At 35.0% G+C, this 13,779-nt stretch overlaps 3 protein-coding genes and 1 long non-coding RNA gene across 4 annotated transcripts in view; 2 read left to right on the forward strand and 2 right to left on the reverse strand.

Moving 5' to 3' along the window:
- The window catches only part of LOC109050598 (26S proteasome non-ATPase regulatory subunit 13-like), a 3,887-nt gene extending 836 nt beyond the window's left edge, over nt 1-3,051 (forward strand). The window contains exons 4-13 of the mRNA XM_042715909.1: nt 535-590; nt 709-752; nt 834-920; nt 1,136-1,307; nt 1,469-1,548; nt 1,751-1,876; nt 1,984-2,046; nt 2,203-2,253; nt 2,634-2,750; nt 2,831-3,051. Coding sequence (XP_042571843.1) covers nt 535-590; nt 709-752; nt 834-920; nt 1,136-1,307; nt 1,469-1,548; nt 1,751-1,876; nt 1,984-2,046; nt 2,203-2,253; nt 2,634-2,750; nt 2,831-2,926 — 892 coding nt within the window. The 3' untranslated portion in view covers nt 2,927-3,051. The remainder of the gene's footprint in view (nt 1-534; nt 591-708; nt 753-833; nt 921-1,135; nt 1,308-1,468; nt 1,549-1,750; nt 1,877-1,983; nt 2,047-2,202; nt 2,254-2,633; nt 2,751-2,830) is intronic.
- Nucleotides 3,052-4,055: 1,004 nt separating this feature from the next.
- LOC109050599 (cytochrome c oxidase subunit 8B, mitochondrial) lies at nt 4,056-5,422 on the reverse strand. Its single transcript, XM_019068169.2, has 2 exons — nt 5,053-5,422; nt 4,056-4,252 (listed from the first exon to the last, which is right to left on the reverse strand). Exons 1-2 carry the CDS (start codon nt 5,161-5,163, stop codon nt 4,145-4,147), a joined length of 219 nt encoding a protein of 72 aa, XP_018923714.1. The 5' UTR covers nt 5,164-5,422; the 3' UTR covers nt 4,056-4,144.
- A 1,472-nt stretch (nt 5,423-6,894) lies between these two features.
- On the reverse strand, nt 6,895-8,390 carry LOC122135559 (spexin prohormone 2-like). Its single transcript, XM_042715142.1, has 5 exons — nt 8,163-8,390; nt 8,009-8,083; nt 7,858-7,912; nt 7,607-7,684; nt 6,895-7,496 (listed from the first exon to the last, which is right to left on the reverse strand). The coding sequence occupies exons 1-5, from the start codon at nt 8,163-8,165 to the stop codon at nt 7,420-7,422; spliced, it is 288 nt and encodes a 95-aa protein (XP_042571076.1). The 5' UTR covers nt 8,166-8,390; the 3' UTR covers nt 6,895-7,419.
- A 3,375-nt stretch (nt 8,391-11,765) lies between these two features.
- Nucleotides 11,766-13,738, forward strand: LOC122135560. Its single transcript, XR_006153595.1, has 3 exons — nt 11,766-11,817; nt 12,978-13,347; nt 13,420-13,738. It is a non-coding gene; the product is annotated as an uncharacterized LOC122135560 (long non-coding RNA).
- Nucleotides 13,739-13,779: the final 41 nt, after the last annotated feature.

Genomic DNA, 13,779 nt, shown 5'->3' on the forward strand with positions numbered 1-13,779 from the left:
GTACGGAACAGAACTCGAAGCATTGAAGTTGCCGAGATTGACGCCATGGTAATCATAGCAACGTTCTGGCATCTCGCATGTTTGGCATCTGGTAATTTTTGACCGAAGTAATATTTTGACCAGAGACTCGTTTGTAAGAAGTGCACTTCTAAAGTGTTGTCATGTCCACTTATGATAAGCGTCTTTGATATTAGCTCATAAAGCAATCCAGGTTATGGAGTTATTAAAGATGGCAGGTGCAGGGTGCGATATTTTGGTTTGTCTGGCTTGTATTAAAGTGGTCTTGTTTTATTTGCTGTTTTTTTGTTTTGTTTTTTAAGCAAGATCTGGCAACACTGAGTCAAAATGTACTTTGTTCCCAATACTTGCTGCCACCATTCATACAGAAATAAAGCAACTCTAAAATTCATTAAAATGCGTAATTAGCATCTGGTTAGCTGCAAGTGAGTATGTGTCTATTGTGATTCTCTTGTGCTTCTGGAAAACTATTAATTGCAATTTAATGGAAACATTCTTGTTTTTTTTTATTGACAGAATCAACCCATTGTCCTTAGTAGAGATCATCCTTCATGTTGCAAGACAAATGCCAGGTACAGCTTTGTGTTTCCCATTAGTGTTCGGTGATTCCCATCACAAAAGATGTAGAGAGTAAACTAAAAAATACTACTCTATGTTGTAATATTAATACCATCTCTTGTTTTTCAACAGAGCCAATTACAGCCATCACTTTTCTTGAGAAAACAAAGGAGAAGGTAGCGAGTTGTTCTCTAGTGTTTGAATTTACAACGTGAGTGACGGTGTTGAAATCATTGCTTGTCATTTCACTCAATCAGGTCAAAGTCAGTGAAGAGGCCGTCATCCTCTGCAAAACGACAATTGGCAGCCTCAAGCTCGACATCAATGACCTCCCAGCGACAAAGGTCATTTATTTGCATATTTTTCTGTTCTTAAGTTGCAGTCACATTTTCCATTGCAAAGCAAATTTTTTATGAATGAAATCCATTCATTTCAATAGGATTCTACATGATCTGGAATTTGTCGGAATGCAAAATGTCGCTGAAATTTAGCTAATTGGACCACACCACTTTTATTTGAGACTGTTATTCATGTAGTCTTATGTATAATATATTTGCAGAAGTTAATAGAGGAAGTGGAAGAGATGCTGAACAATCTCCCGGGTGTGACATCGGTGCACGGGCGATTTTACGATCTGTCGAGCAAATATTACCGCATCGTTGGGAACCACGCTTTGTACTACAAGGATGCCTTGCGGTACTTGGGATGTGTGGAAGCAAAAGACTTGCCTGGTAGATATTCTGAGTGCTGGATGATGTTTACATTTGACAAGATACCCGGGGAAACAGCGCCCTCTAGTGTTGGCCCTACAGAAATCATACATGCATAATTTCAGGTGAAAATATGAAAAAGGTTGATGCAGCGGTTTAATGCTCACTTTATCTCACAACAGAAGCAGAGCAACAAGAAAGAGCTTTCACATTAGGCCTGGCAGGTCTGCTCGGGGAGGGAGTGTACAACTTTGGAGAACTGGTAAGTGCCTGTCATTGTACCAGTGTTATTTATTTACTGCAATTGTATATGTTAATGTTTCGAATTTGCTATCATTTTTTTTTTTACATTTGTAGTTATTTTAAATTTTAAGTTATGTTTTTGTGCTATATGTCTGCTTGATTGGCAACTGCTTGTCCTGATAGATTTGTGTGCACAAACAACATTATTGTGATGTTTCCAGCTGATGCACCCGGTCCTTGAGTCACTGAGGAACACAGATAAACAGTGGCTCATAGATACACTCTATGCATTTAATGCAGGCAACGTGGAGAAATTCCAAGCCCTGAAGACAGCTTGGGGTCAACAGGTGAGCAGATTAATTATTATTATTAAACGTAACATCACCAAGTGTTTTTTAGATTCATCAATATTGCTGCTGTGAACCTGCATTAATTATTTTTTCTCTCCTCAAAGCCTGATCTTGCAGCTCATGAAGCAAAACTCATGCAGAAGATCCAGTTACTCTGTGTCATGGAGGTATAAATGCTATTTATTAAAAATGTAATAAGCTGGTAATTGACTTAAAATCTATATATTGTAATTTTGTTAAGTTACGTCATTATTTGCTAATTATGTTGCACAGGAAGAGTCATTATTGAGTAAAGCTAAAACAGTTAATGATTGTCTTCATAGATGACTTTCACACGGCAAACCAATCACAGACAGCTGACGTTCCTGGAAATTGCACATATCTCTCTCTAAAAAATATATATATATAATTTCTTTTTTTAAACATTTAATATATAACAATATTAATTTATTAATATATTAATAGATACAGCATTATGGAAAGACAACATTAAGTTATTAACAAAATTAAAATAAAAACAATATTAATTTATTAATATATTAATAGATACAGCATTATGGAAAGACAACATTAAGTTATTATTATTATTATTATTATTTTATGTTACTGGCTAAGATCTCTTCAGACAGACACATTGCCAGACTCAGGTTAAAGCTAGTAATAATGAGGTGTTTTCAGTCACCATAGAAGTGTTTTTAATTACCAGACTTAATCTGTGTCTGTGAGATGGTTTTATCCTTATCCTTTCCCTTAGGTGGAGCTGTTGGTGATGAAAGCTCTGTCTGTTGGACTGATCAAGGGAAGCATCGACGAGGTGGAACAGAAAGTTCACATGACTTGGGTTCAGCCCAGAGTACTGGATGTGCAGCAGGTACGTCCAACTCAATGAGACATTATATACACACATGCTTTTTCTACGACCAACACAAAGTGTTTTTCCCATCTCCACAGATTAAGGGCATGAAGGATCGTCTGGACTTCTGGTGTGGGGGTGTTAAGAACATGGCCATGTTGGTGGAACACCAGGCTCAGGACATCCTCACTTAGAAGTGTCCTTCACACTGTCTGTCCCATCCAAATGTTACCTTGCATTGCATTCTCCCTGAGTCTTGGTTCTTTATGTGATACGTGTATCTTCATTATGTCATTAAAACAACTTGTTTTCACAATCATTCTTTTGGTTTTTATATGCAATACAAAATGTAAAGGGATAGTTCTCCTCCTCAAAATAAGTATATGGCGTGGGCTAAAAATGTTCCTTAAAATATCTTCTTTTGTGTTCCACAGAAGAAAATCACACAGGTTTGGGACAACATGAGGGTGAGTAAATGATGACAGATCTTACTTTTTGGGTGAACTTTCCCTTTATCATTTTGATTCTGATTGGTGAAAGGTGTTTTTTTTTTTTCTCAACTCATCTGAACCACAATCACACTCATTTGTCATCTATAGTTATGTTCATTATAGATCTGTATTGACTGTTGAGAACAGCACTGTTAAAGTGAAACCCCGAAAAAAAATCCATGATAGTGTTTATATGACTACAAAACAAGAAAAAAGTATTGATTACGTTGGACGGAAGTTAGAAACACTTTTACAAACAACAGCACTAAGAAATTTAACAAAAAACTTTCTGTAATTTAAGGTTACATAACACAAAATGTTATAAATGCACTTAAATTTCTCATAAATTAAATTAATTAAAATATTTTTTAAAAAACAATAAAAATATTTTTTAAAAAACTGGTTTTTAAAAAACTGGATTTACGATGCTAATAACTGGAAATGTGTCATCACAGTCTGTGGATCGATTGCAGGATTTCTTTCCAGATTTGTTAAGTATAACATATAGCATGCATATAACTGGTTTACCCATCAATCATACGTTGTTTGTTTGTATGTCTGTAGTAGATTTAAAAAATCCTCAGAATTTAAATGGTTAATCTACAGAAAAGTTATTTCCTGCTTATTGGAAATGGACACCATAACAAGTGCTTGCAATTCGTATGCTTATTGCAATAGTTTAACACCTTAATTTAGCAAATCTTAGTTTCAGTTTTAAGTTCACTTATGTTGACTTGTAATCATTTAACAGCAACTGTAGAGCACATGTTGTATGCAGAATGCAACTTAAAATTCGAAAGTATTTTATTCGACACAGACCAGTGCCACCAGCTGAGGTGTTCAAGGACATTTATTTATTAAAACATTCTTAACAAGGTGAAATAGTCTTCGTAAGGATGAATGCTCAGAAGCAGACGGTTCTTATTTAGCTGCGCCAGGACGTTTCTTGTACTCCTCCAAATTTGCCAGGATCCATCCAGAGGGGCCCAGGATGATCGCGAACATGGTGAACATTACAAAGGTTTGCTCCTGCATTGAGAACGCAGAGAGGGTCATCAGATGCAGAACTACATTATTCTGGACTTTTTCCCTTTTTTATTTATTTTTTTTTTTTTTAAAAATAGCAAAGCAATTTTCCCATGCTTTAAACTCAAGCTGGCTATATTTCTGGTGCCTTTTCCCTTAGAGACTATTAAGCGATTTTTATTTGGGCAAAATGTAGCAGCGCACAACTGTTACCCAAGACGGAAAATAAAATATATCTGAGGTATTTGTGTTTTGGCACATAGTAGCTGGTCTAAGCTGGTTTTTTGCTGGTCCAGGCCAGTAAACCAGCATAGACCAGCAATAAACAAGTGTTTAAAACCTTTTAGCTGGATGGCCATCGAATGAAACAGCGACCATCCTAAACGGGACTTCCCAAAAGGACGACTTTATTTTTCTGAGAAGGTCATAAAATTGGCTGTTTTCCAGAAACGTATAAGGCCACGAAGCTTTTCAAAACCCATTAATTAAAGGCTCTAAAATTAAAATTTTCTTAATTTAACGGCTTCGAAAATGTTGATATGACAGACCCGCGCGCCATTTCCACACTGTACGTGAGCGCGCAAATACGACCAATGGCGTTATCCAATTTGTCCCGTCTCATTTTAATTATACCAGGTCAGATATTAATTTATTTATATACAGGTATTCACGTCGTACTTTTATGGCTTCGCCTATTCAGGTATTAAATGTTTTTCTACAGGCCCTCACACTGTTGCGCGCTCCGTCAGTCTGTTTAAAGTGCGCAAGTTGTTGTAGTCGCGTGAAAGTCAACTCATACTCACCCCAACGGACAGCACATGCTTGGCTGGTTTGGATGCAATATTAGCTTTAGGTGTGATTTGGTGTCTCATCACACTCCTCAGCAGGTTGAACGTGCGATTCATGCCTGACATCGTCCTGTTCTTGGATATATCCAAACGCTGAAGTAAATGGTCCAGTCGCGCGCGGCTCGAGTGGTCTAGAAATGCGCCCTACAGGGAAAGAGCGAGCAGCAATCTCTTGTCCACCTGCCAAGTCCTGTTTAAGGCCAGGGACAGGGAGAGGAAAAAATAAAAAGAAATGTACGTGTTTGCCAATCCGCTGCGCGTGTGATAAGCTCGCTTTGTTTAATTGGCTGTACGACTCAGTTTGCGTGAAGACGCAGCAAGATGGAGAAAGTTTTTGTGCCTGATGTTTTTATAAATTGTAAACGGAAGCGCTGAAGCACAAAAATCAGAAGGCACAAAATGCAGTCTGTTCATATTTTTTTCTATTATTTTTCGAGTGCCTCTTGTTTACCTCTATTTTCAACATTTTTTCTTTGAAATTATCACATTTTGTTTACGTTATTTTCTCATATTTTAGTGTTTAAGTGTTAAATGGATGCTTTTCAAGCCTGTATTTCAAAATGTACGCAGACTTGAAATATGTAGTTGAACTTGAACTTCAACAAGGAACTGTTAACCTTGGTAAACCACAAGCACTAGTTGAGCTCTTTCTGCCTCTCCAGTAATGCACCAGAAGATGGAGCTATTGATATATAAGCAATGTCGCCATCATAAACAGGTTTTGAAAGAAGTTAATGCTTTTATTAAGCAAGAAGAAAATTCTTTCTATTCATCAAAGAATCCTAAAAAAATAATAATAGAAGCTTAACTGTTTTCTCCATTGATAATAATAGGGAATGTTTTTTTTAGCATCAAATTGGCATTTTAAATTGCAATACTATTTCACAATATTACTATATTTAAATGTAGCCTTGGTGAACATAAGATTTTAAAAAATCGCCAAACTTTTGTTATAACTAATCACTTATTACTTTACTTACAAATATGACTAATGGATTTTATTAATTTTGTTATGTTTTCATGCATTAGTTTGTGATCAGAACCGTTTATTTGCACCCTGTAAGTTAATTTTCATGCCACTGTGTAAACTATCAAGAAATATTTGATCATGTTAAAGTGCTTGAGCTGTACCAGAGCATTACAGTCTTTTCATACAAATACTTCCTCAAATTACAGCACAAACATATTCAGAATGGCTTGCTGCCAAGTTATGCGACCCTGAGAAAGAAAAACTGGTTGAAAGCAAGGTGACAAAGAGAGAAATATTAACTTTGCAGAGCTTATAAATTAATTTGGACTGTTAAACAGACTCGTATTGTAAGAGAATATCTCCCAGTGTTTTCATTGAGCACACTGAAGCACATGAGGGCAGTGAAAGGAGCCATTGCTCTCTAATCAGACAACACGTCTGGCTCACATGACCTGATCTCTCTTTTTGCAGCTGTTGGACTTTGGCTGTGAGTCGGAGGCATTTAAGGTCATCTGAAGTACCTCAGTTGCCTGGCATGTATTTACATTTATGTACAGTACATACATTGACCTCTGTTTGTCATGTGGATGCATAAAAAAAACATATATGACAACTTAGGCTATAATTCAGCGTCACTGTGAATGTTATCTGTTAACACATCAAACCAAAGTACTTTTATTTATAAAATATGACTGACAGCACTTTTAAAACATTGGGATATTCCATCTTAATTGTGAATTCCTAACGATTATAAAGCTAAACAGTTTAAGGTCAGAACAATACAACTTTAAAAAAAAAAAAAAAAAAACAGTTCTTTTTTCCCCACATATTTGACATAAATAGATTTATTCTGAATCTTAAACATTACAAAATATGGCACACTGTACAGACCCAGCTAACAAAAATACATTCTAAGTGTTGCTAACATTCCCATTAAGTTATGAAAACATTATTTATAAATGTTCTCAAAATGTCTAGTTCTTTAAAATAATTTTTTCTTGACATTAAAATAATGCTCTATATGTACATGCTTATATTATAATTTTGCTTGCATACATTATGGGAATGTTATTTTTGAATGTTCTGCAACAAGTATATAGTTGGTAGTAATGTTTAAAAAAAAAAATAGACTAACGTCCAACTCAAATATTTCAGAAAATTGTTTCATGAACAATGTATAAACAACAATGTTTTTATATGCAAATGTTTTGATAACATTACTAAAGACCAGATGACTTTGAACAGATGTCCTATTAATGCAACTGGAAGAATGTTTGTTCATAACTTTGAGAGAACTTTGCAAGAACCTTCTGAGAATGTTCCTTGTTAGCTGTGTAAACTTTCCACTTCAGTTAACGAATAACAAAGTTCTGCGTTTTGAACAATCCTGATTGTTTTCTTGCATTCGGCGACTTCAGTTTCTGAAACCCTTAAAGAAAACACACCAGTCAGGATTATGAAAGGTAAAGTAACTCAAGAACTTACTTTACCTGTTGTATCTGCAACCATTTCACACGTTAACTAATTATTGATCCACACCTTTGAGAACTGCGTACCAGCTTTTCAACCCTGAACTTGGAATAATGTCATCAATGTCAGGAACAAATCGTCTTCCATCTGGGGGGACAGGGAAATTCAATACGAATACTGCAAGAAATCAAAATCTGGGCACTTGTATTCATATCACTGTTTCAAACAGAATATTAGCTAAAACAAACACTCAGGATCAGCATTATCAGGCAATCGATTTGATTACTTGAAGAGTATTAGGGAGACCAAACAACACTCACGTTTTCCTTTTAAGTAAAGCATTGACTGTGGTCCCCAGTTCTTGGATACTGTGTTCTATTAAAAGACATGAACAGTAAATGAGTAAAAGAAACAGCAAAACATAATTGTAATAAACAATTAAAGGAATTACATATTTAAAAAAAAAAGTACCTTCTGAATGCAATGACACTCCCTCATCAGTAAAATTATCACTGTGCACGTCCATAAAATCCACATTCTTGATATCTATGAAGAGAAAACATGAAAAATCATTTGGTGTTCTATGCTAATGTATGCACATAAAAATACGTATATGCATATTTACCATTTTTGTCGGATCAAGAATCGTTTTTGATCAGAAGAGCTAAACAGATCTGAACGGTCCAGTTCTCTACTGCTCTATTTATGTCCTTCTTTAACAACAGGACCCAAGGTTCGATACAACCCCCTGCGAGAGACATCACTTGCTTTGCACCTTGTCCTATAATGGGAGCGCTTTCTACATTAACCTGCACAAAAGCCTGACGTCAAGAGCATCTCCCATAATGAAAATCAATAGGGTGAGGTTTACCCCACAGCTGTCTCTCTAAAATTCTACATCTCATGTTTTTCATAAAAGTGTCTCAACCTTGAAACCAAAATGGCTTGAACCGAGTTGCTTGCATAAAAGGTGATGTAAAATTAATCCTTTTATTAAATAAGTAGAATTTGGTAGGTGTTAAGATAAAAATCTAAGAAATGGAATGATTAAAAAAAAGATCCATTTATATTTAAATAAATAAATGTTCAATTAAAATCCTGCAGATGTGAAGTGGTGGGAATGAACAAACAAACAATCAGTAAATAAATAATAGTAAAAATAAATAACTATAAATAAAATGTGCTATTAAAGTCATGTGGATGTGAATTTTTAAAGCATCTCTTAATGTTAAAGTAAATTAAAAACAAACACTTGTTGGTAACCAAAGAACATCTGGATCAATTGCAACACTGAGCGTTTGTTCCCCAGCTACTCTTTAATTGCACGCTGGTGGATTTGAATATTGATCGGACAGTCTGCGTCAGGCACTGGCCAAACTCCTCCAAAATCATTCTCTCAGCGTGAGCCGAAGTGTACCCTTCCTTCTCAGCCTCTTCAGCCTGGACGAGGACACAGCCGCATGCGGCTTCCACTACATCGGGCGTGATGCACTCCAGAGGACTCCTATCAACAGAGACACCCTCAGTGACCAAAGGAATAACAAAACCCTACAGCTCTCATTTACTACCATCTGAAAAACAACCAACAAAGCACGACACAAGCAGTAGCCTGTAACCTCAATCTCGTCGGGCTAGTTTACAGTGATGCTATAAATGTGGGCTTACAGTTCACGGAAATCCATGTCTAATCAATCTTGAAAGTAACACTGAAGGCCTCTAGATTCACATAGATCTACTAAGGATCAACCTTGAAAGTCTTGGGCCTTTATTTTTACTCTTAAAATATAATCAATATGACATCGCTGACAGTTCCACTTATTGCTGTGAGTGACTCTAATTGCACATGTGCTTGCGGTGTCACAGCCAGTGCAGAGGAAGTGGAGGTGGGAGGGAAACGCCTACTAAAAGACCACATTGTCACACAATATAGCGGAAGCGAGGCGTTTACAATATATCGGAAGTGAGGTGCATATATATTACTATATTTTTATTCTAAGTTATATGCATATATATATATATACATAAATACAGTAAAAACAGTAATATTACAAAATATTATTACAATTTCTGTTTTAATGTATTTTAAAATGTAGTTTATTTCTGTGAAAGTAAAGCTGAATTTTCAGCATCATTACTCATTTTGTGTGACATCCCTTCACATTCCCTTGTTTTCTACTGCCAACCGAAAATCCCCTGGATTCCTGTCCAGACAGGCCTAAAGAGCAATAAAAGTGTGGAATATAATAGCGTTATCAGTGGCATCTACTCAAAGAGACCATTTAAGTTGGTTTATTTTAAGAGGTTTCTGTCACGTGGTTGACCTTTATAGCCGGGGATCTCTCCAAGTTATGTTCAGTATTATCGCTGCAGTTTAAGCATTTGCAGTTGTTGCAGACATCTCCATTCGCATAACATTCACAATAACTGCCAAAGAAATTGTTTGCTAAGAGCTGATTTTACATGGTCAGGACAAAGCAGTTATTTTTGTACAGAAGCATCAGTCATCGTGACCAACACTGATAAAGTTGTTGGGTAATGCAACTGTGACTGAGATTTTGTGCAGTTGCACAGCCGCTTTTTCCCACTTCACACTAATAACACAAAGAATATTTATGCCATAATTTAAACTGTTTTACAAAAATTACCAGTCAGTTGTCAAGAATGAACATGAGAGCTATGAGGTTTTACAGTAATGACACTCGGTACGATCTATGCCTTTGGTCTGTCCCTCCTCTCCCTGTTCTACAGGCTGAGTTTTGGCCACTCCAAAACATTACCTTTGTTCTTCTTTAACCATTCATTGGTAGAACAATTTGTGTGCTTTGTACCCTCATTGACTATTACAATGATCTTGAATTTCCTCCATTTGTACTCAGTCAGTCTTGACTCAGGATTCGTGGATTCCTTTTCTAGCCTGATGAGCAACAACTCTTTTTTTTGAGGTCCTCAGAAAATCTGAAATTTGTTTGTGCCATGATACACTTATACAAAGATCGGACTTTGATAGATCTCTGTTCTTTAAATAAAACAGGACACTCACTGACACCTGAGTGGCATCCCATTGATTGAAAACACCTCTGAATGGATATACTCTAATTTTGCATTCAAATTAACTGCTAATCCACTCACAAATATGTAATCTCTTCTTTTTTTTCTGATCATTTTGCATAATGCATATGTTAATCTCAATAGTGTTAAAATTGTTTTTAAGCATTTTTTTGAGGAGGCTATGTATGGCAAACAATTCATAAGATTTACTCATTATGTAATTATAGGCCTATAAATAAATAATAATATATATATATATTGAAAACCACATAAAATGGCAAATATTTGTTATACTACTAGATGTTTGAACCATGACTGATCTTTTTTTTTTACCATTTTTTGTTTCTTTTTCGAAAGAATAATGACAGTTATGATGTGTGTGTGTGTGTGTGTGTGTGTGTGTGTGTGTGTGTGTGTGTGTGTGTGTGTGTGTGTGTGTGTGTGTGTGTGTGTGTGTGTGTGTGTGTGTGTGTGTGTGTGTGTGTGTGTGTGTTTAGAAAAATCAACAACACTGGTCCTGACTAATAATGGAAAGTTGTACAGTGAATATACATTTTTCTAGTTAATACTCTTCAGTAAACTGTTCCATTGTTAATATATTTATTTTGTGTAAAAGTGAGTGAAAAAGCTATAAAATGTATCTAATTTAAAATATACATATATAACTAAATATTTAAATAAGATGTTTCGTTTATTTACTTTGAGGTGATCTGGTTATGCTAGTGATTTAGCTAATCATTCGTCCACCTCAAGATATTAATAAAATATCAAATCTGCTGACGTTATGAGACACTTACCAGATAACTAAGCGCATAATGTTTTTTTATGTTGTTTATTTTTTTTATTTTATTTTTTTTACCGTTTAAAATAACAAAATTAACTTATCTGAGACTGTATAAGAGGTTTGGATATGTTTTTCGACATTACAGATACTGTAAAAAAAAAAAAATAATAATAATAATAAAAGTGCGAAAATAATAGGATTTGAGCTGTTTGGGCTCTGATCCTCTGGGGTGGGTGGGGCATTACAATTTTTTATTATTTTTTTCCCTGATAGTCGTCACCCATGTGCGCATACAGTATACAATATACAGTAGGTGGCGGTAATACTCCTAAAGAGTGAACGGCCATTGAACAAGAAGAAGAAGAAGAAGAAGACGAAGGATTTATTTGAGCCATGATTTGAGCTCACGCACAAAAACCGCTAGAGGTCGCGTGCGTCTCTATATCACGTAATTATGTTCTGTCAAATAGAACACCCTTATGCCTTAAAGGGACTGTGGTTTTATTTTGTAAATCCGCTTTGTAAATAATATATTTAGGTGTTTTAACGTTGTATGTTTTACTTCTGCCAGAGAATTTAGCAGCGTTAGCTTCCCCCTCACATTTCTAATGCGTTAAATCTGGTTAATGTTTGAAGGTTGGACGCTTATCAAACTAACCCCGCCTCCTGATGGACAGTAAATTAACGTTATAGAATTTTCCACTTCTGCATCATCATCAAGACGATATGTGTATAGAATTTTGTTTGTTTTTAGTTTACCGCCTTCTTTATTTGTTTAAATATTTAAATATTTTATATGTACTTTTTACTGATTTATTTATAAAAAAAATTTTTTACAGTAAATAAAAATAATATAAATTAATTAAAATAATATAAAATATTTTTTTTTTATAAATAAATCGCAACCAATCTATGTATTAAAATGTATTATTATTTAATACAATGTTGTATTTTAAACCTCCGCAATAATGCATAAATAAATCAAATTAAATATTAGTAAAGTGCAATTTTTATATATGTCCAGTAGGTGGAGGGAAAGGACAAATAAATGTGATTCTTATTGACAGTGACAAATGTACTGTTTAATTTCCACATTAAACTCTATATATTCCCTGTCAAAGTCTATATAATATATATATATAAAGAACAAATTATATTTATGTAATTGTTATCTATAAGATTCAAACATTTCTGGAAATCATTTTAAATTATTATTATAGTATATATATTAATGTTTTAAATTAGCATTTTTATGTTTTCAGTTTTAGTAATTTGGTTATGTGCATTTTAGTTTTTTGTCATGTTGTGATGTCATTTAAAAAAAAAATTAAGTTAAAGTTTAAATCTTAACTTATTTAAGTTACTTTCCATGTAGTTTATTTCAATGACTTTTAATAGTTTTAGTTAATCCTAACACTGGTCCTGAAGAAGTAATAGAAAGTTTTAGAGTGAATAAACAGTTTTCTAGTTATGCCTATCTGTAAAACATTTCCTTGGTATTTCTTTCTTTTGTGTAGATAAATAAGCCATTGAGATGATTGATTTTGAAGCAAATGTTTTTAATGAACCAAATCAAATGGATTCACAAATCAGTCTTTATTATTTCAGATGTCACCTGTGACAGCAGTGTGGATGCAGGAGCAGGCAGTGCAGTCCATTGTGGGTGCTGATGGGTTGAACTGCTTAATTAATAATGCAGCGATTAACATGACGACTGAACTGGACACAGTCACTCGAGGTGCCATGATGAAAACCTAGGAGAGTAACACATGACTCCTTTCTTTAGGCAATATAACTGGATTTATTACCATCCACAGGCAACTATAATGTAACGATCTAATACATTTTCAGTATATACATACTCAACATTGATTTTTGACATATTCAAGAGTGCCTTGAGGTGTTTGGCTACCGATCTGGAAACTGATGAGATCTTGTGTGTCGCCCTTCACCCTGGTTGGTTTGTGCCAGACCAACGGTGAGTCTGAATGTGTTTATTCAATTGTCTTGAAAATGACTTCGTTTTAACCCATTTTCTTGCATTTTATAGGCTCCTTTGAGCCCAGACGAGAGCATGTCATCAGTGTTCTCTGTCATTTCTGGATAAACGGAGAAACATCATGGTGGATATGTGGACTACACCGGGAAAAGCTTATCTCCATATTGTGTGTCACATTGTCCGAGTGCCAGATGACCGCTGAGAAGCTAAGACCAGAAGAACAGCCTGCGGTATTAATTATTCATGTTTCCACCTGTATGCACAAATCAAGAAGTAAAATAGAGAAGTACCCTTAGGTCTTAGGAAAATTGAATTGTTATGAAAGGTTACATGGGTGTGTTTATACTTTGCAAATAAAAAAGTAACAGTCTGTCATGGTTATTGCCTTTTCTATGAATATAAAATAAAAGA

Source organism: Cyprinus carpio, chromosome A25 (assembly GCF_018340385.1).
Source record: "Cyprinus carpio isolate SPL01 chromosome A25, ASM1834038v1, whole genome shotgun sequence".
In the NCBI taxonomy this organism is placed as follows: Eukaryota; Metazoa; Chordata; class Actinopteri; order Cypriniformes; family Cyprinidae; genus Cyprinus; species Cyprinus carpio.